This window comes from Staurois parvus, unplaced genomic scaffold (assembly GCF_062004578.1).
Source record: "Staurois parvus isolate SC_StPar_1 unplaced genomic scaffold, SC_StPar_1.0 ptg003866l, whole genome shotgun sequence".
Classification (NCBI taxonomy): Eukaryota; Metazoa; Chordata; class Amphibia; order Anura; family Ranidae; genus Staurois; species Staurois parvus.
This window is the reverse complement of record NW_028321661.1, coordinates 1-25000: the sequence shown is the minus strand read 5'-3', so window position 1 is coordinate 25000 and position 25000 is coordinate 1. Positions and strand designations below refer to the sequence as shown.

The 25000-nt window shown below is 53.2% G+C and overlaps 1 protein-coding gene and 1 long non-coding RNA gene across 4 annotated transcripts in view; one reads left to right on the top strand and one right to left on the bottom strand.

Moving 5' to 3' along the window:
- CRBN (cereblon) overlaps window positions 1-19752 on the top strand; it is a 37423-nt gene extending 17671 nt beyond the window's left edge. For both annotated transcript variants that reach the window (XM_089668122.1, XM_089668123.1), the window contains exons 6-11: window positions 248-310; window positions 1670-1754; window positions 5151-5266; window positions 5353-5417; window positions 8592-8723; window positions 12117-19752. In XM_089668122.1, coding sequence (XP_089524248.1) covers window positions 248-310; window positions 1670-1754; window positions 5151-5266; window positions 5353-5417; window positions 8592-8723; window positions 12117-12303 — 648 coding nt within the window. In that variant the 3' untranslated portion in view covers window positions 12304-19752. The remainder of the gene's footprint in view (window positions 1-247; window positions 311-1669; window positions 1755-5150; window positions 5267-5352; window positions 5418-8591; window positions 8724-12116) is intronic.
- Window positions 19753-19819: 67 nt separating this feature from the next.
- Window positions 19820-24914, bottom strand: LOC149427328 (uncharacterized). Of its 2 annotated transcripts, none has more exons than XR_016311324.1 (2): window positions 22475-24914; window positions 19820-22410 (listed from the first exon to the last, which is right to left on the bottom strand). It is a non-coding gene; the product is annotated as an uncharacterized LOC149427328 (long non-coding RNA). The 2 variants fall into 2 exon arrangements; XR_016311325.1 differs by having other exon boundaries at window positions 22538-24914.
- Window positions 24915-25000: the final 86 nt, after the last annotated feature.

Genomic DNA, 25000 nt, shown 5'->3' with positions numbered 1-25000 from the left:
GTTCCTCAGAGGTGTGAAGTGGTGAGAAGTAGATAGTAACAGAACACCATGGCCCATGTTGGTGGGGTCTGGGATTGTGTCGATAGTGTGTGTGCTGACGCTCCTATAATATGGGCTGTATCCTTTCAGCTGCTGAATCTGCAGCGGGGGGAGGGGGTCCATGTTATGCCTGGAGAGGGGCGGTAATATATAGAAGACATTCTGTTCTCCTTCTCAGGTTATAATTTCCTCTCCCTTCTTCCCGCAGAGAAAGTTCTATGGTGCCAATCTCACCTCCTGGCCTTGCTGGCTCTACGCTTTGTATGACGCTGTGAGTATCGCAGACACCAGACATGGATCACGTGTGCCGGTCATCATGACTGCTTTAGGCTCGGTTCACATGTGTGCGGGTGGTGCCGCTGCAGGGCCCACACAAATACCAGCAGCCGCAACCACCCACACAGGGAAATGCAGGACCCGCAGGGGGGTGCCGATAATCCCAATAGCACGCCGTCCGCGAAGGAAATCACATCTGTACCGGGGACCTGGGCTGCGACTTCAGAGTGTAGGGACTCTCCTGTGTGTCCCGCCAGGCCATTCTAATGAACGGGTTCTCGTGTCTGCGCAAATCGCAGCCCGCGTGGCCGCACAGGTGTGACCCTAACCTTAGACCCCCCTCACATGGGCGCACCAATCGGACCACCCATTGCTGAATATAGGGAGGCGGGTGTAAATGGACATGTGACCACTGAGCCCCGCCTACATCTGATCCCATTCACACGGGTGCACCGATCGGACCACCCATTGCTGAACATAGGGAGGCGGGTGTAAATGGACATGTGACCACTGAGCCCCGCCTACATCCAATCCCATTCACACAGGCGGACCTATCAGACCACCCATTGCTGTCTGTAGGGAGGCGGATGTAAATGGACATGTGTCTGCTGACCCCGCCTACATCCCATCCAATTCACACAGGTGGACCGATCGGACCACCAGTTGCTATCTATAGGGAGGCAGATATAAATGGTCATGTGACCGCTGACCCCGCCTACATCCCATCCATTTCACACGGGGGCACCGATCGGACCACCCATTGCTGTCTATAGGGAGGCGGATGTAAATGGACATGTGACCGCTGACACCCGCCTACATCCGATCCTATTCACAAGGGCGGCCCGATCGGACCACCCATTGCTGTCTATAGGGAGGCGGATGTAAATGGACATGTCTGACAATTCACTTGGGCGGATCGATCGGACCACCCATTGCTTATATATATATATATATATATATATATATATATAATCTTCCTCCTGTAAAAATCCCTACTTCCAACATTATATGAAAGAACACATCCCCAGCATCCCTTTAGATATGCATCCCTGCTGGGTGCTGCAGATTTTAGCTGTGAGAGGCCGGCCATTGACAGTATGGATCAGGAGGAGAAGGGATCGATGATGATTGAAGTCTTTTAGATAAGAAATAAGCGCAGGTTCGCCTTAGCTTTTGCAGCTTCAGGGGGCTATATTGGGGAGATGTTGTTTTCAGGGAATCTGTTCCAACATGGGAGGATTTGGTACAAATGTAACAATAACTAAAAGGAAAGATGTAAAGAATCTCCCGATGTGCGACTTACTATAAATGTCAATATGAAATGATATGGTGACACGGTGTTGTCCGTCTCCAGGACTCTCTGATGGAGCGGGTAAAGCGTCAGCTGCACGAATGGGACGAGAATCTCCGAGACGACTCGTTGCCTGCTAATCCAATAGGTGAGTGCGCCTCCCCTCCCCCGACTCTGTGTATCAGAACACTGCCAGATACCCCGACCTGAAATCCTGTTACCGTCTGCAAAGCTCAGCTACTTAATGGATTCTTCTATATTATGATGTGTTGGAGGGTCCGCTCACCCCCCCTCCCCCCCGTGGCCATTATTAGGAGGTCCCCCTTTCTTACTGTGAATTTTTAGTTTAGTTTTTAGGATGGAAGACTCCAGGCTGGGCAGGACATGCGACACGGCGGCCTCACCGCTGGAACCGCAAAGACAGCCAATAACTTGTCACATCACTGAAATATCATCGAGGTGCCCCTTTCATCTGCTCAGGAATCAGCAGCGGGGATGGGAAGATCTGCGTTCCTACACTTAGAGAGCGAGACCAGAATACAGGCGCACCTCGGTGTACGAATTTAATGCGTTCTGCGCGACTTTTCGTATTCCAAAAACAATTTATAAACTGAAACGCGGTTTCCGTAGAAATGCATTGAAAACCAATTCATCCGTTCCGGAGGTCAGAAAAAAGTAAAAAAAAGTCTTTTATCTGTTCAAAACTCTTTATAAAGTGCATATTAAAGGTATAAATACTGTACAGGGAGATGACTAAGAAAAATGTGTAAATGCATCAAAAACCAATTAATCCGTTCGTATTGCGAAAAAAATGGTAAACCGAAACGTCATTGTCAATGGAATTGCATTTGTAAACCGAAAATTATGAAAACCGAAGTGCACCTGTGTATTAACCCCTTCAAGACAGGACCCCTTCTAGTCCGGACACTTCCCCCCCCCCTTCCAGTCCGGGCACTTCCCCCCCCTTCCAGTCCGGGCACTTCCCCCCCCTTCCAGTCCGGACACTTCCCCCCCCTTCCAGTCCGGACACTTCCCCCCCCTTCCAGTCCGGACACTTCCCCCCCCTTCCAGTCCGGACACTTCCCCCCCCTTCCAGTCCGGACACTTCCCCCCCCTTCCAGTCCGGACACTTCCCCCCCCTTCCAGTCCGGACACTTCCCCCCCCTTCCAGTCCGGACACTTCCACCCCCTTCCAGTCCGGACACTTCCCCCCCCCCCTTCCAGTCCGGACACTTCCCCCCCCCCCTTCCAGTCCGGGCACTTCCCCCCCCTTCCAGTCCGGGCACTTCCCCCCCCTTCCAGTCCGGACACTTCCCCCCCCTTCCAGTCCGGACACTTCCCCCCCCTTCCAGTCCGGACACTTCCCCCCCCTTCCAGTCCGGACACTTCCCCCCCCTTCCAGTCCGGACACTTCCACCCCCTTCCAGTCCGGACACTTCCCCCCCCCCCCTTCCAGTCCGGACACTTCCCCCCCCCCCTTCCAGTCCGGACACTAACCCCCCCCTTCCAGTCCGGACACTCCCCCCCCCCCCCCCCCCTTCCAGTCCGGACACTTCCACCCCCTTCCAGTCCGGACACTTCCACCCCCTTCCAGTCCGGACACTTCCCCCCCTTCCAGTCCGGACACTTCCCCCCCCCCCTTCCAGTCCGGACACTTCCCCCCCCCTTCCAGTCCGGACACTTCCCCCCCCTTCCAGTCCGGACACTTCCCCCCCCTTCCAGTCCGGACACTTCCCCCCCCTTCCAGTCCGGACACTTCCCCCCCCTTCCAGTCCGGACACTTCCACCCCCTTCCAGTCCGGACACTTCCCCCCCTTCCAGTCCGGACACTTCCCCCCCCCCTTCCAGTCCGGACACTTCCCCCCCCCCCTTCCAGTCCGGACACTTCCCCCCCCCCCTTCCAGTCCGGACACTTCCCCCCCCCTTCCAGTCCGGACACTCCCCCCCCCCTTCCAGTCCGGACACTCCCCCCCCCTTCCAGTCCGGACACTTCCCCCCCCTTCCAGTCCGGACACTTCCCCCCCCTTCCAGTCCGGACACTTCCCCCCCTTCCAGTCCGGACACTTCCCCCCCCCTTCCAGTCCGGACACTTCCCCCCCCCCTTCCAGTCCGGACACTTCCCCCCCCCCTTCCAGTCCGGACACTAACCCCCCCCCTTCCAGTCCGGACACTCCCCCCCCCCCTTCCAGTCCGGACACTCCCCCCCCCTTCCAGTCCGGACACTTCCCCCCCCTTCCAGTCCGGACACTTCCCCCCCCTTCCAGTCCGGACACTTCCCCCCCCTTCCAGTCCGGACACTTTCCCCCCTTCCAGTCCGGACACTTTCCCCCCCCCCCCCTTCCAGTCCGGACACTCCCCCCCCCCCCCCCCCCCCTTCCAGTCCGGACGCTTCCCCCCCTTCCTGACCAGGACAATTTTCAGCTCTCAGCGCTGTCACACTTTGACAATTGCGCGGTCATGCGGCACTGCACCCATATGAATTTTTTAGTATTTTTTTTAAACAGATAAAACTTTATTTTGATGGTATTTATTCACCGCTGGGATTTTTTTTTTTTTTTTTTGCTATATAAATTAAAAAGTCCAAACATTTTTTAAAAACGTGTTTTTCTTATAAAATTTTGCAAATAAATAATCTTTCTTCACAAATCTTGGCCAAAATTTATTCAGTTATCTTTTTAGTAAAAAAAAAAAAATAACCGAAATTAGTTTATAACCAAAAATTTAAATTTTTCAGAACTTTTTTTTACATTTTTATTTTATTTTTGTATATTATTATTTATGTTTTTTTTTTTTTTTTTTTTTTTTAACATACTGTCACCCTAGCAGTACAGTGTCACCATAGTGACTGTCAGTGTTCCTCAATGATCGCTGGGTGCCAGCGGGGAATCTGTCCGGGACCCAGTGATAGCTGTAGCCGCCAGTGGCGGCGCGGGTAGGTCAGCGTGCGTTCCCCCTACCTGGAAATATACGTGATTTTGTGCAGCCCTGCCGCCGTGTCGCAGTAGCTCTGCTATAGGGCGGGCGGTAAGCTGTTATTAAAAATAAAAAGCTCTCTATGACACCAGAGAGATGAAACATTTTATTATTTATTTCAGGTACTTATATAGCGCCATCAATGTACGCAGCGCTTTACATATATATTGTACATTCACATCAGGCCCCGCCCCTGAGGAGCGTACAATCTGAGGTCCCTAACTCACATTCATACATACACATACTAGGGACAATTTAGACAGGAACCAATTCACCTCCAAGCATATCTTTGTAGTTTGGGAGGAAACGGGGGTACCCAGAGGAAACCCACGCAGGCACAGGGAGAACATGCAAACTCCAGGCAGGTGGTGCCGTTGTTGGGATTTGAAGCAACGACCCGAGTACTGCCAGGCGGAAGTGCTAACCGCTCAGCCACTGTGCTGCCCATATTTGCACCTGAAGGTTTTTCACACCCTTCTATGTAGGAGGAAATAATTGCAGAGACGCGGGCGGTGAAGACCTCCTGTTTGCGCTGCACCACATTAGACTGACTGAGTTCTTCTCTTCTCAGATTTCTCTTACCGGGTGGCGGCCTGTCTGCCCATCGATGACACTCTGCGTATCCAGCTGCTGCAGATCGGAAACGCCATCCAGCGCCTGCGCTGTGAGCTGGACATCATGAGCAAAGTGAGTTCCATTGTACCCTCTACGCCCCGCCCACCTCCCTCCCATCCCATAGGGGGCGCTGCTTATGATTCTCTCTCTCATTGTAGTGCACATCCCTCTGCTGTAAGCGATGTCACGACACTGAGATCACCACCAAGAACGAGATTTTCAGGTGAGGCGGCCAATGGCGGGACGCGCGCAGACAGGTCAGACGTCCTCCTGTATAGGGTGCAGATTTCCTGGATAAGGCGATATCAGAGCAACTTATCACTGATACAATCCACAGAGGATGTGACTATAAACCGCAATAAAACTCGCAGCCCCGGCCTCACTACTCCTCTCATGAGCCCCTGATGTACGCAGTGGGAGGAGTTATGCTAATAACAGAATGCCCCGATGGCTGGGTGTCAGTCTGGGTGAGTGGGCATTCTTAGGCAGGTTTCATTTGCATAGGTAACGCCCACATGTGATGCCGAGCCTCCATTATGAAAGAACTGAAATCCAATTAAAAGGGACAGTCAGGCCTGGAGAGGAAAGAGCTAGATGATGCTGGGTGTCCCCCAGCCAGGAAATGAGGCGGAGCTCTATCTGACTTGCTGCAGTTTCTAATGCACATTGTGAGAAGCTCCCAGTGTGCAGTGAAAGCGCCACTTTAATGGACTATTTCATTCAAAGTACCATAAGCCTGAAAAAATAGTTTCCTTACTGCACTGCACTCATGTAGTCACTGGAGAGCAGATCACAAATTGCTGTAAGCAGGCAGATCCTAGTGAAATCAAGAGTAAGCCATTCCAGGGGAGGAGCCGGTACACCTGTGCAGGACTGAAGGGGAGGAGCCGGTACACCTGTGTGAAACTGAAGGGGAGGAGCCGGTACACATGTGGAAGACTGAAGGGGAGGAGCCGCTACTCCTGTGCAAGACTGGAGGGGAGGAGCCGGTACCCCTGTGCAAGACTGAGGGGAGGAGCCGGTACCCCTGTGCAAGACTGAGGGGAGGAGCCGGTACCCCTGTGCAAGACTGAGGGGAGGAGCCGGTACCCCTGTGCAAGACTGAGGGGAGGAGCCGGTACCCCTGTGCAAGACTGAGGGGAGGAGCCGGTACCCCTGTGCAAGACTGGAGGGGAGGAGCCGGTACACCTGTGCAAGACTGGAGGGGAGGGGCCGGTACACCTGTGCAGGACTGAAGGGGAGGAGCCGATACACCTGTGCAAAACTGAAGGGGAAGCCAGAGGGAGGATTTAACCACTTCCTTCCGGCCACACGCATAAATGCAGCCTCCTGGCAGGTCGGCTTTGACGCCAGGCAGCTGCATATACTGTGCTCAGAGCCAATCACAGCGGTCACATGATTGGAATGCCCGCCTCCGCTGCCTGGCAGTCAATCCTCTTAAAGGGCCAGGAGGCGGCGGTGGTGGGAAGGGGTTAATATCACACTTCAGGCTGAAGCTAGACAATAGAACAATATATGAGCCATCATGACATTTATTTCCTTCAATGATCCCCCAACATCTCCCTCGCAGGAACATCTTCTCTTGTCCATCCTCCTGGTCCCCATCCCTTCTGGATCTCCTGGCTTCCATCTCCCCAATGTCACCATGTCAGCCTCTCCACCCCGCCCATCACCCCCAACGTCTTCCTCCCAGGAACATTGTCTCTTGTCCATCCTCCTGGTCCCCATCCTTCTGGGTCCCTCCTGGCTTCTATCTCCTCAACCCCACCATGTCAGCCTCTCTACCCCGCTCATCACCCCCAACATCTTTCTCCCAGGAACATCATCTCTTGTCCATCCTCCTGGTCCCCTTCCTTCTGGGTCCCTCTTGGCTTCCATCTCCCCAACGTCACCATGTCAGCCTCTCCACCCCGCCCATCACCCCCAACATCTCCCTCCCAGGAACATCGTCTCTTGTCCAACCTCCTGGTCCACATCCTTCTGGGTCCCCTCCTAGCTTCCATCTCCCCAACGTCACCATGTCAGCCTCTCCACCCCGCCCATCACCCCCAACATCTCCCTCCCAGGAACATCGTCTCTTGTCCATCCTACTGGTCCCCATCCTTCTGGGTTCCTCTTGGCTTCCATCTCCCCAACGTCACCATGTCAGCCTCTCCACCCCGCCCATCACCCCCAACATCTCCCTCCCAGGAACATCGTCTCTTGTCCATCCTACTGGTCCCCATCCTTCTGGGTCTCTCCTGGCTTCTATCTCCCCAACATCACCCTGTCAGCCTCTCTACCCCGCTCATCACCCCCAACATCTCCCTCCCAGGAACATCATCTCTTGTCCATCCTCCTGGTCCCCATCTTCCTGGTCCCTATCCTTCTGGGTCCCTCCTAGCTTCCATCTCCTCAACTTCACCTTGTCAGCTTCTCCACCCCGCTCATCACCCCCAACATCTCCCTCCCAGGAACATTGTCTCTTGTCCATCCTCCTGGTCCCCATTCTTCTAGGTCTCTCCTGGCTTCCATCTCCCCAACCTCACCATATCATCCTCTCCACCCCGCCCAGCACCCCCAACGTCTCTCTCCCAGGAGCATCGTCTCTTGTCCATCCTCCTGGTCCCCTTCCTTCTTGGTCCCTCCTGGCTTCCATCTCCCCAAAGTCACCATGTCAGCCTCTCCACCCCGCCCATCACCCCCAATGTCTCCCTCCCTGGAACATTGTCTCTTGTCCATCTTCCTGGTCCCCATCCTTCTGGTCTCTCCTGGCTTCCATCTCCCCAACATCACTGTCAGCCTCTCCTCCCCACCCTATCACCCCCAACGTCTCCCTCCCAGGAACATTGTCTGTTGTCCATCCTTCTGGTCCTCATCCTTCTGGGTTTCTCCTGACTTCCATCTCCCCAACGTCACCATGTCAGCCTCTCCACCCCGCCCATCACTCCCAACCTGGCTGCTTTATCCCGGTCTTTGCTCAGAGCTGCCTGTAGAGGCCCTGTCACCAGACCCTTCATTCCAACAACAACCTTCCCATGAGGTTATACATGCCTTCAATGTATCTCCAAAGTAAGGAAAACCTATACCTCTGTCTTCAGGGGCCCCGTGGGCCACACTATGTATGGTATAGGGTCACAGGTAGGGCATCGGGGCTCTACAGTGTTCCCGTCTGCTCCTTTCCCCCAGCACCAACATAAAAGGTTATGTCGTGGGGGTGGAGGAGCTCAGCCAGGTGCTTCCTGAAAATGCCAGACTTCCAAGACTCGCCTACAACATGCTGTGCAAGCAGTGTTTGTCCAGCTGCTGTGCTGATTGCGTTAGTTCAGCCTGTCAAAGTGTTCTGAGCTGATCGGTTCCCATATGTTGTGTGTCCGATGTACTTTGCATTTTCTATTCCTGCTTTCCTCTATTGCAGCCTGTCCCTGTGTGGCCCCATGGCGGCCTATGTCAACCCTCATGGCTACGTTCATGAAACGCTGACGGTCTACAAAGCCCTGAACCTGAGCCTGGTGGGGCGAGCGTCTACAGAGAACAGCTGGTTCCCGGGGTGAGTACCACAGAGAACAGCCGGTTCCCGGGGCGAGTGCCACAGAGAACAGCCGGTTCCCAGGGCGAGTGCCACAGAGAACAGCCGGTTCCCGGGGCGAGTGCCACAGAGAACAGCCGGTTCCCGGGGCGAGTGCCACAGAGAACAGCCGGTTCCCGGGGCGAGTGCCACAGAGAACAGCCGGTTCCCGGGGCGAGTGCCACAGAGAACAGCCGGTTCCCGGGGCGAGTGCCACAGAGAACAGCCGGTTCCCGGGGCGAGTGCCACAGAGAACAGCCGGTTCCCGGGGCGAGTGCCACAGAGAACAGCCGGTTCCCGGGGCGAGTGCCACAGAGAACAGCCGGTTCCCGGGGCGAGTGCCACAGAGAACAGCCGGTTCCCGGGGCGAGTGCCACAGAGAACAGCCGGTTCCCGGGGCGAGTGCCACAGAGAACAGCCGGTTCCCGGGGCGAGTGCCACAGAGAACAGCCGGTTCCCGGGGCGAGTGCCACAGAGAACAGCCGGTTCCCGGGGCGAGTGCCACAGAGAACAGCCGGTTCCCGGGGCGAGTGGTGCTACAGCAGGCAGTACAGATAGGCAACCTCCAGGTGTGATGAAACTACAAATCCCATCATCCCTCTGCCTGCGGCTGTCAGGCTTGCAGTGCCTTATGGGACCTGTACTCCCGCAACGGCTTGCCTGTCCCTGCGGTAGTGTTTCACTGGGGGTACAATATGTCCTGTCAGGAAGATGTCCTGCCTGTAGGAGGACCGAACGCTGAGGAAGCTTGCCTCTTCCCTATAGGTCATAGTTATATGGCATTACAGCCGCCAATCAGTCTGGGTTAGAATAATGCCGAGGAATTGTGATAACGGAGAGAAGGGCTCTGAGACAGAGAACTCAGCACCGGGGACAACATGAGGGCTCTGAGACAGAGAACATCACACTGGGGACAACATGAGGGCTCTGAGACAGAGAACGTGGCACCGGGGACAACATGAGGGCTCTGAGACAGAGAACGTGGCACCGGGGACAACAAGAGGGCTCTGAGACAGAGAATGTGGCATCGGGGACAACATGAGGGCTCTGAGACAGAGAACTCAGCACCGGGGACAACATGAGGGCCTCTGAGACAGAGAACTCAGCACCGGGGACAACATGAGGGCTCTGAGACAGAGAGCTCAGCACCGGGGACAACATGAGGGCTCTGAGACGGAGAACTCAGCACCGGGGACAACATGAGGGCTCTGAGACGGAGAGCTCAGCACCGGGGACAACATGAGGGCTCTGAGACAGAGAAGGCGGCACCGGGGACAACATGAGGGCTCTGAGACAGAGAAGGCGGCACCGGGGACAACATGAGGGCTCTGAGACAGAGAAGGCGGCACCGGGGACAACATGAGGGCTCTGAGACGGAGAAGCCGGCACCGGGGACAACATGAGGGCTCTGAGACGGAGAAGCCGGCACCGGGGACAACATGAGGGCTCTGAGACGGAGAAGGCGGCACCGGGGACAACATGAGGGCTCTGAGACGGAGAAGGCGGCACCGGGGACAACATGAGGGCTCTGAGACGGAGAAGGCGGCACCGGGGACAACATGAGGGCTCTGAGACGGAGAAGGCGGCACCGGGGACAACATGAGGGCTCCGCACTCAGCGTTACTACTGACCTCTGTGACTAAGCCCTGTGAGCAGGTCGAAACGTGTTGGGGAGGGGGTGTGGCCTAGGTGGAGTCAGGCTTCTTTTAGGAGTGCGCCATTTTGTTCCTTCCTCCTCTGTGTGTATGGAGCCGGGACGACACCCTCCCCAAGTCACCGGAGCGCAGAGGGCTTGGTGCGTCACCCAGAGCTTTTCCAGGTTATGACCTCTGAACCCTTCAATCCTCACTTGTTAATGGAGCTGTGCTAGAGCCTGCTGCCCCCGGTGGTCTCTGATCTCCTCCATGGTGGTCAGGCCCCCCCATAGGGGCCCCGTGTCATATATAGAGGAGGAATGGAGTGTTGGGACATTGGTGGAATGCCGCGACCTCTGCGACCATCAATAATGTCACTGCGGGTGTCGGTGTGCTCTGAGCCGATGCGGTGTGCAGAGACGCACGCAGACGGAACATTCCTGAGAAAACAGAAGTGGTCTCGGCAGATATTTTGACAGAATTTAGAGTGTTTGCAGCAGCAGGAAACCGAGATCATTATCTCCTTCATCTTGTTTACAAAAAAGGTTCAAAGTGTCAGAAACTTTAATGGGAAATTGTTATTAAAAAGTGTGATCGGGGATGACGGAGAATACCTCCTGTGTGCGTCCAGAATGATCCATCCTGAGTGCCGCAGTCTCCGTGATATCACCGCACTCTAATGAATGGATAGGCTGTGTTCTCGGTGATGTCATCGCTCTCTAGTGATTGGATAGGCTGCGTTCTCAGTGATGTCATCGCTCTCTAGTGATTGGATAGGCTGCGTTCTCAGTGATGTCATCGCTCTCTAGTGATTGGATAGGCTGCGTTCTCAGTGATGTCATCGCCCTCTAGTGAATGGATAGGCTGCGTTCTCAGTGATGTCACCGCTCTCTAGTGAACGGATAGGCTGCGTTCTCGGTGATGTCACCGCTCTCTAGTGAACGGATAGGCTGCGTTCTCGGTGATGTCACCGCTCTCTAGTGAACGGATAGGCTGCGTTCTCGTGATGTCACCGCTCTCTAGTGAACGGATAGGCTGCGTTCTCGGTGATGTCATCGCTCTCTAGTGAACGGATAGGCTGCGTTCTCGGTGATGTCACCGCTCTCTAGTGAACGGATAGGCTGCGTTCTCGGTGATGTCACCGCACTCTAGTGAACGGATAGGCTGCGTTCTCGGTGATGTCACCGCTCTCTAGTGAACGGATAGGCTGCGTTCTCGGTGATGTCACCGCTCTCTAGTGAACGGATAGGCTGCGTTCTCGGTGATGTCACCGCTCTCTAGTGAACGGATAGGCTGCGTTCTCGGTGATGTCACCGCTCTCTAGTGAACGGATAGGCTGCGTTCTCGGTGATGTCATCGCTCTCTAGTGAACGGATAGGCTGCGTTCTCGGTGATGTCATCGCTCTCTAGTGAACGGATAGGCTGCGTTCTCGGTGATGTCATCGCTCTCTAGTGAACGGATAGGCTGCGTTCTCGGTGATGTCATCGCTCTCTAGTGAACGGATAGGCTGCGTTCTCGGTGATGTCATCGCTCTCTAGTGAACGGATAGGCTGCGTTCTCGGTGATGTCACCGCTCTCTAGTGAACGGATAGGCAGCGTTCTCGGTGATGTCATCGCTCTCTAGTGAATGGATAGGCTGTGTTCTCAGTGATGTCATCGCTCTCTAGCTTGCTGTGATCACATGATCGGTTTATATTGCTCATTACGTTTCTTTCATCGACCTCTCTCTGTATATTGCAGGTACGCCTGGACGATCGCACAGTGCCGGGTCTGCGGGAGTCACATGGGCTGGAAGTTCACGGCGGTCCGTAAGGATCTCTCTCCGCAGAGGTTCTGGGGTCTGACCCGCTCCGCTCTGCTGCCACGAATCCCATTGCCAGAAGATGAGGAGTCGGGACAGGACCAGTCCCCCATTCTGTGCCTGTGAATCGGGACCGTTTCCAGCACCGTGCTTTGTCTACGCCCCGCCCCCGGATACCCTGCAGGGGAAGTATCACCGACACCCCCCCCCCCCGCCCCCGCATGTAACGCCACATCTGTTGACAGTTGGAAGTCCTGTCCTTCCAGAAGTCTCTATGGATGGAAGCAGAGGACCTGCTGTGACTCTCCCGCCATCAATCCACATGGACATGAAGGAAAGCCCTGTGTGCTTCTCCCATCCCCCTCCATAGCTGCTTCCATCGCACACTTCTCTCATTGTTTCGGTGCCTCTCCTGGGGGTACCCTTCCTGTCCCACCTAGAGTACCTCTGATTCCCCCCCCTCTAGTTGTAGAAGGATCCTTTTAGTTGTCTCTCTGGTTTCTGTACATTTGTATTCCAGGTTCCCCGGCCGCTCCCCCCAGATCAACAGCTACAACCCAGGACTGTGTCCGGCCTGTAGGAGCTCCGAAAGTATTTCAGGGACAGAAAGCCGGCTGCACTCCAGCAAATTCAGGTTCTGGCAACTTTATTACTTCTGACAAACAAGCAAAAAGTCCCCGTCTGGGACCGGCTGACGCGTTTCCCCCATAAAGCTGGGGGTCCTCCTTACAGTACTGCAAACTCACCCAGCCTGATCTTTACCTCCAGCAGATGTGGAAGAAAATACCATCGATGTCTCTTGTGCTTCTCAGTCGTAGACAGTCCCTCCATAGGAATAACTACCATCTTTGCATACATGTCCAGGAAAGGAGGGATGGACTGGTTTGCAGCAGTGGCGTTAGACAATGGCCATGGAGAATAGGATGGTGGCCATGAACCTGAGGACCTCTAACAGTTAAAGGGTTAGTCCACCTCTGTCAAAACAATGCCTTGAAGGTAAGGGTCTTCTCTAGCCCCCTGTTGCCCAACCCATGGCCTGAGGGCCACATGTGGCCCTTTGGTAGAGGATGTGCATGCCTTGGCAGTCTGGAGCATTGATTAGGGCAGGGTTCTCCAAACTTTCTAAACAAAGGACAACTTTATTGTCCTTCAGACTTTGGGGGGGCCGGACTGTAGCCAGCGGGAGTGGAAATTTTCCTGGAATCAGTGGTAGTAAGCATTGCCACATTTGGTGTCAGTGGGAGGAATTGTGCCCCATCATTGCTGTCATTGGGACAAAGAGTGCCCCATCATTGGAACGAAGAGTGCCCCATAATTGGGACAAAGAATGTCCCATCATTGGTGTCATTGGGACGAAGAGTGCCCCATCATTGGTGTCAGTGGGACGAAGAGTGCCCCATCATTGGTGTCAGTGGGACGAAGAGTGCCCCATCATTGGTGTCATTGGGACGAAGAGTGCCCCATCATTGGTGTCATTGGGACGAAGAGTGCCCCATCATTGGTATCAGTGGGAGGAATAGTGCCCCATCGTTGGTGTCAGTGGGAGGAATAGCGCCCCATCGTTGGTTCAGTGGGAGGAATAGCGCCCCGTCGTTGGTGTCAGTGGGAGGAATAGCGCCCCATCGTTGGTGTCAGTGGGAGGAATAGCGCCCCATCGTTGGTGTCAGTGGAGGAATAGCGCCCCATCATTGGTGTCAGTGGGAGGAATAGCGCCCCATCATTGGTGTCAGTAGGAGGAATAGCGCCCCATCATTGTAAGTGGGAGGAATAGTGCCCCATCGTTGGTGTCAGTGGGAGGAATAGTGCCCCATCGTTGGTGTCAGTGGGAGGAATAGTGCCCCATCGTTGGTGTCAGTGGGAGGAATAGCGCCCCATCATTGGTATCAGTGGGAGGAATAGCGCCCCATCGTTGGTGTCAGTGGGAGGAATAGCGCCCCATCGTTGGTGTCAGTGGGAGGAATAGCGCCCCATCGTTGGTGTCAGTGGGAGGAATAGCGCCCCATCGTTGGTGTCGGTGGGATGAATAGTGCCCCATCATTGGTGTCGGTGGGAGGAATAGTGCCCCATCATTGGTGTCCAGTGGGAGGAATAGTACCCCGTCATTGGTGTCAGTGGGAGGAATAGTGTTCCATTGTTGATATCAGTGGCAGAATTGTGTCTCATATCAGTGAATAATGTCCCAAGGGCCGGATAAAGGCAAGCAAAGGGCCACATATGGTCCTCGGGCCGCAGGTTGGAGACCACTGGATTAGGATATCAGTATAGATCTCTACCAGATTCATGTAACGTGTTCCCAGTTCCACATCACAGTCCTCTCAAGCATTACATGTATTGGTATGTGTGGCCCTTTAGAGATGTTAGGAGCCACGTTTGAGGCCCCCTTTAGCTCACCCACAGATCTACATAAAAAACGAACTGTACAGTTTTGGCTAAAGTTGGATAAAGCTCTTGCTGTAGGTGTCGGCCATTTACGTACCTCATCAAGCCTGACCATAAACTCCCAGAGGTGGCATCATCCCCTCTGGCTTTGTTGCTAGGATGTTGCTAAGACACCCCCATCTGATTCTCCCTCCCGTGCACTCTCTCGCCCATCACAGTAGCTCCGAGTTTAGCGATGCTGCGACACATGGGGTAGTAGACCACATAAGTGCGGGGGTTCAAGAGTTTGTTGCTGTGATGGATGGGAGTGTCTTAGCAACACCCTAGCAACAAGGCCGGGCAGGATGATGGCATCTCTGGGCGTTTTTGGCCAGGCTTGGGAGGTATAAAAATGGCCTCCACCTATAGTAAGGACATCAAACTTGATTCAAGTCTGCGGTTTGTCTACAGGCGCCCCTTAGCTGCATAGACCTTTTTATTTCCGGGACCCTTTAGACCCAGCTCAGTGGGTGAAACACATCAGAGGAGGAGGAAACTCAGGAACAATAAAGTTGCCGACATTTGAACCACACTGGAGTGCAGCCAGCTTCCGCTCCTTGCCTGACTCGGTGTGAGTTATGGGGCCCCGCCAGTCTGTAAGAGTGAGCCAGCCTTGGGCTCGGGAGCAGCGCCCCCCTCCCCCCGCCTTTTCAGTCGGTTGCTACGGGTGACAACTGCACTTTATTTGAGACTAAAAACCGAATCCTCAGAATATTTGTGTTCTCTCAGCAGCGTAGAGACCCAGAAAGGGAGGCGATGTCACCTGGACTGTCCACCTGCAATTGTCCACATATCACGTTTTTGGTTCTAGATCTGTGATTTTGGTCGAACGTTTTGGGTTTATAAATGGCTCGTCTATCCAGAGACGGGACGGATCTGATTGTGTTTATTTCATGATCAACCAGAAGGAATCCAATTCTCGTATTCCCTTCTCCACCAATCAGAGGTTGTCCTCCTCCGGTATCACAGTATAATCCTCACACACATATCCTGCAATCATTTAGAGGGGATCTTCCACTTCAGTGGCATGGACTGCATATAGGTGGCCCCCCTCCTACAAAATATACCTGGGGGGTGTTGGATAATGTACTTCCCTTCCGTGACGTCCTCCTGCATTGCCTAGGCGAGGGTGGTATCATCCTCCTTCCTGCCAGATCATGAAGAATGATGATCGAGGAGACCCCCGTACTGTGCTGCATGACTTGGGCTGCCCTGTATTCCCGGATCCTGTCGGCAGGAGGGGGTGCCTTGTCTCTGGCACTACAGAAATTGGGGAGCGATGAGTAGATTCTATATTTTCCTCCCAAGGGTATGCAGCATTATGGGGGGGGGGGGGCCACCTTGAACAAGGAAAAAGATTGGGAGTACCCATTAGCCAATGATAATGTCAGGAAACCACCAACTCCTGTCCGGACCGCACTCAGCCACCATGATACCAGAAAATTGCATCAAATATTTACCAAAATGTTCCTTTTGGCGCCAATCCATGGCAGCATCCTACATGTAAGCTGCCATGTTGGGGTCAGGAAACAGTGTGACGGGGACGAGTGGTCAGGTGGAGAACTGCAGATGGAGGCGGAGTTAAAAACAAAACAGTCCTGGCTCCTCCCTTGTCCAGACTAAACCCATGATTGGAGGTGGGTGAAACAAGTAAAAAAACTATAAAGTATTTATTAAAACTAAACATATTGATAGTCAAACTTGCAGGTAAAGATGGGAAGTTTTACTGCATTTCACCCGCCTACAAACGGGGCCTTGGTCTGGACAAGGGAGGAGCCAGGACTCTTTCTGCTTTTAACCCCGCCTCCATCTGCAGTTCTCCATCTGGCCACTAGTTTCCGCATGGTGCACTGTTACAACTAGCGGCGAGGTAGAGAACTACGGATGGAGGCGGAGTTGAAAGCAGACAAGTCATGGCTCCTCCCTCGTCCAGATCAAGCCTATGGTTGAAGGTGGGTGGAACGCGTAAAAACCCCCCAAAAAACTATAATGTATTATAGAATAATTGTATCGATTGTTGAACTTGCAGGTAAAAATGGGAGGTTTTACCACATTTCACCCACCTCCAAACGGGGGCTTGGCCTGGACAAGGGAGGAGCCAGGACTCTTCTGCTTTTAACCCCGCCTCCATCTGCAGTTCTCCATCTGGCCACTAGTTTCCGCATGGTGCACTGTTACAACTAGCGGCGAGGTAGAGAACTGCGGATGGAGGCGGAGTTGAAAGCAGACAAGTCCTGGCTCCTCCCTCGTCCAGATCAAGCCTATGGTTGAAGGTGGGTGGAATGCGTAAAACCCCCCAAAAAACTATAATGTATTATAGAATAATTGTATCGATTGTTGAACTTGCAGGTAAAAATGGGAGGTTTTACCACATTTCACCCACCTTCAAACAGGGGCTTGGTCTGGACAAGGGAGGAGCCGGGACTCTTCTTGCTTTTAAAAGATCTATATTGGACGAGGGTGCGTTTCCTTACTCACCATCTGGCCAATTGATGCATCTAAAATATATCATCTTTATTCAAATATATATAAAAAAAAAAAAGTATTCTCAGGTGTAATGAATTCCTATTGGAGGGGAATGTTCTGCGCACAACAATAGGATTGGATACCATTGCAGATACTTACCTTCCATCCAACTGCTTAATGACACCAAATCAAACACCGTACCGTTTTAGGTGAAGTGACGGCATACAAAGAGGCCCTGTAGTCCTGTAGTTTGATCATCAGCCTATCAGCTTCAATATATAAACCTCTGTTAAGGAAATGGAGTTACCCCCCCCCCCCCCCCCCCCATGGACAAAATGAATTAGTATAGGTAATACGGGTACACTCGTCCACGGGCTTGAATGTCAGCCTCATGGATAAGCCCCATACATCACCATATCCACCAAAAATACCTCACTGTCTTGAGGAATGCAAATGATGGGACTATAAAACGCAGAACATTCCACCCCAATAGGCATTAATTACAGCTGAGCCTATATTTTATATATTTTAATAAAAGTTGTATATTTTAGATTCATCAATTCGCCGGATGATGTGTAGGGAAACGCACCCTCGTCCAGTACAGATTTATTTGCCAAAGTTGATGGTTTACAATTAGGACTTAGTTCAATAGTTGACTCTTCTGCTTTTAACTCCGCCTCCATCTGCAGTTCCCTACCTGGCCACTAGTTGTCCCCCGTTGTAGATTGTTCCTTTGAGAATACTCTGTAGAAGTCTGGCATGAAAGTCGCACAGGAAATGGCACAACAATGGGACCGCCGCGTTGTGAACCGAGCCTTAGTGATGGCATGTGGTCCGGACAGGAGTGGGTGTTTCTATGACATCATTATTAGTTGGGTGGGGGGGTTATCTGAGAAATTTAAATTTTCCAAAATTTTGTAAGGTTGTATTTTTCATGTTTAATACATTTTGAGCCAAATCACGTTCGTCCCAATACTGACCGCCGGCTGTAAGCCCCTCCGCTGGGGTGATGATGGATTTCGCTGACCGCCGGCTGTAAGCCCCTCTGCTGGGGTGATGGTGGACTTCCCTGGAAGGTTCGCTGACCACCGGCTGTGAACCCCTCCACTGGGGTGATGGTGAATTTCCCTGGAAGGATCACTGACCGCCGGCTGTAAGCCCCTCCGTTGGGGTGATGATGGATTTACTGACCGCCAGCTGTAAGCCCCTCCGCTGGGGTGATGGTGGATTTCGCTGACCGCCAGCTCTAGGCCCCTCCGCTGGGGTGATGGTGGATTTCACTGGAAGGTTCGCTGACCGCCGGCTGTGAACCCCTCCGCTGGGGTGATGATGGATTTCGCTGACCACCAGCTGTAGGCCCCTCTGCTGGGGTGATGGTGGATTTCCCTGGAAGGTCCGCTGGCTGTAAGCCCCTCCGCTGGGGTGATGATGGATTTTGCTGACCGCCAGCTGTAGGCCCCTCCGCTGGGGTGATGGTGGATTTCGCTGACCGCCAGCTGTAAGCCAATCCGCTGGGGTGATGGTGGATTTCGCTGACCGCCAGCTGTAGGCCCCTCCGCTGGGGTGATGATGGATTTCGCTGACCACCAGCTGTAGGCCCCTCTGCTGGGGTGATGGTGGATTTCCCTGGAAGGTCCGCTGGCTGTAAGCCCCTCCGCTGGGGTGATGATGGATTTCGCTGACCACCAGCTGTAGGCCCCTCTGCTGGGGTGATGGTGGATTTCACTGGAAGGTTCGATGACCGCCGGCTGTAAGCCCCTCCACTGGGGTGATGATGGATTTCCCTGGAAGGATCACTGACCGCTGGCTGTAAGCCCCTCCACTGGGGTGATGGTGGATTTCCCTGGAAGGATCACTGACCGCCGGCTGTAAGCCCCTCCACTGGGGTGATGATGGATTTTGCTGACCGCCAGCTGTAGGCCCCTCCGCTGGGGTGATGGTGGATTTCGCTGACCGCCAGCTGTAAGCCAATCCGCTGGGGTGATGGTGGATTTCGCTGACCGCCAGCTGTAGGCCCCTCCGCTGGGGTGATGGTGGATTTCGCTGACCGCCAGCTGTAGGCCCCTCCGCTGGGGTGATGGTGGATTTCGCTGACCGCCAGCTGTAAGCCCCTCCGCTGGGGTGATGGTGGATTTCGCTGACCGCCAGCTGTAGGCCCCTCCGCTGGGGTGATGGTGGATTTCGCTGGAAGGTTCGCTTTAAGGGATTATATTATATAATACAGAGGTCATGTGATGATTTCTTTCTATTGTACACTCAGAATCTTCTCTTTGTTTCTCTGATGTTCTTCATTTGATGTAAAAGTTGATCTGATTCGGCCGCCATTGAAACGATGCTGTGTGCTGATCTACGGCGAGCCGCTTCAGAAATCTGGTTGCCGTCCGTTATCACGTTCTCGCCTTACTGAATAATCCTGTACAGTGCAATGAGAGGAAGAGTCCAGACCCCCCCCCCAGCTGTATATACAACACCGAGATCTGATTGGTGGATCCGTTAGGAAGCACTCCCGCTCTAGGCTTGCCCCGCCTCCTCCCTATAACACCGTGTGCTGGGCGATCTTTTTTTTTTTTTTAATGTACATTTTTTTTTCTGTTGAACCAGAAGTGACTATTGCACTGCAAAACGATCGATGTCTATAGAACATAGAAATAAAATATATGAAGCCAAAAGCTCTATATGCTGGAGAATGTACCGCTGGCTGCCTGATTTATTGCTCCATCTGGTCCTCAGTCTGAATACAGAATACATGAACGAGGAATAACATAAAAAAATAGTTTTTATTATCGGGGTTCAGAAATAACGACATTTACATGAACCTGTAGGTGACCACTTTGCTCCGTCAGTGTGTCTGGCCAATTACATTCCTTTAAAAGTCACATGATATGAGCGGACATTGTGTGCTGGCTGGGTAGAGGGGTTCTCCAGGGATGGAAATGAACTGGGCTGTTATCTGGGTGGAGGAGTTCTCTGGTTCTCCAGGGATGAGGATAAGTTGGGCTGTTATCTGGGTGGAGGGATTCTCTGGTTCTCCAGGATGGGAATAAGTTGGGCTGTTGTCTGGGTGGAGGGATTCTCTGATTCTCCAGGGATGAGGATAAGTTGGGCTGTTATCTGGGTGGAGGGGTTCTCTGGTTCTCCAGGGATAAGTTGGGCTGTTGTCTGGGTGGAGGGGTTCTCCAGGGATGGAGATACATCGGGCTGTTATCTGGGTGGAGGGGTTCTCTGGTTCTCCAGGGATGGGGATAAGTTGGGCTGTTGTCTGGGTGGAGGGGTTCTCTAGGGATGGGGATAAGTTGGGCTGTTATCTGGGTGGAGGGGTTCTCTGGTTCTCCAGGGATAAGTTGGGCTGTTATCTGGGTGGAGGGGTTCTCTGGTTCTCCAGGGATGGGGATAAGTCGGGCTGTTATCTGGGTGGAGGGGTGCTCTGGTTCTCCAGGGATGGGGATAAGTTGGGCTGTTGTCTGGGTGGAGGGGTGCTCTGGTTCTCCAGGGATGGGGATAAGTCGGGCTGTTATCTGGGTGGAGGGGTTTCCAGGGATAAGCTGGGCTGTTATCTGGGTGGAGGGGTTCTCTGGTTCTCCAGGGATAGGGATAAGTTGGGCTGTTATCTGGGTGGAGGGGTTCTCTGGTTCCCCAAGGATGGGGATACGTTGAGCTGTTATCTGGGTGGAGGGTTCTCTGGTTCCCCAAGGATGGGGATACGTTGGGCTGTTATCTGGGTGGAGGGGTGCTCTGGTTCTCCAGGGATGAGGATAAGTTGGGCTGTTATCTGGGTGGAGGGGTTCTCTGGTTCTCCAGGGATGAGGATACGTTGGGCTGTTATCTGGCTGGAGGGGTTCTCTGGTTCTCCAAGGACAGGTATAAGTTGGGCTGTTATCTCAGTGGTGTGAAATCATCAGATCCAGGGCAGAAAGGTTGAAGGTTAAGAGCAAAGTCAGTCTATTCAGTTATTGCACAATAAAACAAAAATAATTCAATGTTTGTTGGGGTCAGAGGTCACCCGTCACCTGAGGCTCCAAATAAGAGGAATACTGCACAATAAACATTAAAATAATTGCATATTAAAGGTATTGATACCTGATCAGTGCCCCTCCCCCCCCCATCACTGTAGTTAATATCCCTGTATTCCGCAATACAAGCAGAACAGGGTGGAGCGCCAGCACCGGACGCTGAGAAGAGCGCTGGCTTGTATTCGTTTACTTTTATTCTGCAATTTATTGTCCAATTATTCCTAATTTACATCCAGATATGAAGCCCTGATGAAGGGGGACTCGGCCCCCGAAACGCATCGGATTCCTCTTCTTTTTGCCATAAAGACGACTTTGATCAGACTTGGTGATGTCATCCTTTCGATCATGGGTGTCAAAGTGGCGGCCCTCCAGCTGTTGCCAAACTACAAGTCCCATGAGGCATTGCAAGATTGACCATTACAAGCATGGCTCCCAAAGGTAGAGGCATGATGGGACCTGTAGTTTGGCAACAGCTGGAGGGCCGCCACTTTGACACCCCTGCTTAGATTATCGCCACCCCAACAAAGGTTACCCCCGTTGACAGTGTTGCCTCTCATTTGGAATTCAGGCCCATTGTCCATCCCTCCCATCCTTCCCTCCTGTCCATCCATCCCTCCCGTCCATCCCTCTAACAATACAGCTCTCTGTAGGGCAGAATGGTTGTCGGGAGTTTACCTTTTCCTCGTCCCTGTTCATTTTATAAGGGGCTGTGGAAGAACCGGCTCTTGTGTCTCAGAACATCGCACACCGCAGAGCATCTCAGCAGGCAGAACATTGGGGTGCAATGAACAATAAATGGCAATGCGATGCGAATCCACCACACACATGGAGCGGCTGTCCTGTAAGGCACATTATGGGTGAAGCCCCGACACCTCGTCTGCCTCAATGCAACTTACATTCAGGGCTCAGACTTCAGATCAGCAGCTGAACTCCAGGATGAACTGAATGTTCAATATAAAGCCCCCCTCCCCCATTTACACCGCAAAATGTTCTCAATAAGTGGATGCAGAACCAACAAAATGTTACTTTTACTGGCTGTGACATCATCATTCTACAAACATTGAATCAATCTCTGGCCGCAGGGAGGAGGATCTGTAAGGCGCTCCACGTCTCATCCCTCGGGCACCTGACTGACGCTCTATGCAGTGGGCGGGTCTCTAGGTGTTACCCAATGGCTGAGCAGGACAGGCAAAGGAAAACCCTAGCGGGATCTGTAGAAGGGATCCACCAATGGCATCAGTGCTGCAGCCTGAGCACCATGAGGGGCTATTACACGATTGGTCACCCTGCGCTATGGAGACGGAGGTAAGACGTACGGGGCCAGCGGCCATTATTGAACCTACAACCGAGGGATGGATTTATGGTGGAGGTAAGACGTACGGGGCCAGCGGCCATTACTGAACCTACACTGAGGGATGGATTTATGGTGGAGGTAAGACGTACGGGGCCAGCGGCCATTATTGAACCTACACCGAGGGATGGATTTATGGTGGAGGTAAGACGTACCAGGTTCAGCGGCCATCACTGAACCTACACCGAGGTATGGATTTATGATGGAGGTAAGGCGTACGGGGCCAGCGGCCATTATTGAACCTACACCGAGGGATGGATTTATGGTGGAGGTAAGGCGTACGGGGCCAGCGGCCATCACTGAACCTACACCGAGGGATGGATTTATGGTGGAGGTAAGGCGTACGGGGCCAGCGGCCATTACTGAACCTACACCGAGGGATGGATTTATGATGGAGGTAAGACGTACGGGGCCAGCGGCCATTACTGAACCTACACCGAGGGATGGATTTATGGTGGAGGTAAGGCGTACGGGGCCAGCGGCCATTATTGAACCTACACCGAGGGATGGATTTATGGTGGAGGTAAGGCGTACGGGGCCAGCGGCCATTACTGAACCTACACCGAGGGATGGATTTATGATGGAGGTAAGACGTACGGGGCCAGCGGCCATTATTGAACCTACACCGAGGGATGGATTTATGATGGAGGTAAGACGTACGGGGCCAGCGGCCATTATTGAACCTACACCGAGGGATGGATTTATGGTGGAGGTAAGACGTACGGGGCCAACGGCCATTACAGAACCTACACCGAGGGATGGATTTATGGTGGAGGTAAGACGTACGGGCCAGCGGCCATTACTGAACCTACACCGAGGGATGGATTTATGGTGGGGGTAAGACGTACGGGGCCAGCGGCCATTACTGAACCTACACCGAGGGATGGATTTATGGTGGAGGTAAAGCGTACGGGGCCAGCGGCCATTATTGAACCTACACCGAGGGATGGATTTATGGTGGAGGTAAGACGTACGGGGCCAGCGGCCATTATTGAACCTACACCGAGGGATGGATTTATGATGGAGGTAAGACGTACGGGGCCAGCGGCCATTACTGAACCTACACCGAGGGATGGATTTATGATGGAGGTAAGACGTACGGGGCCAGCGGCCATTATTGAACCTACACCGAGGGATGGATTTATGATGGAGGTAAGACGTACGGGGCCAGCGGCCATTATTGAACCTACACCGAGGTATGGATTTATGGTGGAGGTAAGACGTACGGGGCCAGCGGCCATTACTGAACCTACACCGAGGTATGGATTTATGGTGGAGGTAAGACGTACGGGGCCAGCGGCCATTACTGAACCTACACCAAGGGATGGATTTATGGTTGAAGGAAGCAGAGCATGCTCCAGATAACCCACAAGGTGGCCATTGTACGCATCCATTTACTATCATCCTGGAGTTCAGCTTTAAAGAAGCCTCAAAAAGATAAATTTCGGGATATTAATTCATGATAAAATACTTCTCTCTGCTTGTGAAAAGAAACACTGAACGCTTCTCCGGTAAATCACATAATTATGACGGCTATTATTGCCCATCAGCTCCTCCTCGCATGAAGCCCGATTTGTGGCTGTTCCTAGTGTGGAGCTCTGTTTCTCCCTCCCCCTCCTGTCAGTCAGTACGATGTGTGTTGCAGTCACACTGACCGGCCTCCTAATTCCCCTGCATGAGTAGTGACAGCGCTGGTCCTGGGCGGAGACAAGCACTGTGAATCAAAATTAATTTAGTTTCCTACTGAGCAGCATGGTCAAACAGTGGGGGGGGGGGGGGGGGGCTGTTGACCATGCTAGCTCCAAATCCACAGCACCTATCAAAATGGGACATTACTCCTCCTGCCCCCACTTTGTCCCCTTGGGGGGCAGAAGGAACAGCAGATGTGTTGGTGGGACATAATGGTCCGTAGACTAGAGGCCACTAAGCAGCCTCCTCTGAGTGCAGAACATAACTTGTTCCTGGAGAACCCCTCCAAGTGATGCGCACAGTACTGTGTTCCTGACCCCACATTCAGGACCCCTTCCCCCACATTCCGGACCCCTTCCCCCACATTCAGGACCCCTTCCCATGAACGCTGTTCAGAAGTTCCTCTTTGTCGCTCCGGTACCCGCTCTCCTTCCACTGCGCCCGGAGTTCCTGCAGGATCCTCCCGATCTCCTTCCCTGAAGAGATCCCCAATCGGCGGAGGTCGTGCCCACTGACCGGGAAGCGAGGAAGAGTCCAGCTTTCCATCTCCTTCAGGAGCCGCTCTTCTCCTTGGTACTTCAGCAGTTCACACACCTTCTTCTGGATATCCAACTCTCGGGACTGGGAGAGAGAAATGGAGAAGATAAAGATCTGAACGTTGAATCTTTAGGATGTTGGAGCTAAAAGCTCTTGTGAGTATTTGTATATCTGCAGTTCCTCCACTGACTTCAATCACACACAGCCATTGACTTCATTCACACACAGCCCTGTCTGCCCCCCTCCCCCACAATGCAAGGGTTCACTGCTCAGAAAGAGGTACAAGGATAAGGAGCAATGCTAGCCTTACTCCTGGCCGTGGTCACTCCATCCGTGCAACTGCTCCCATGGA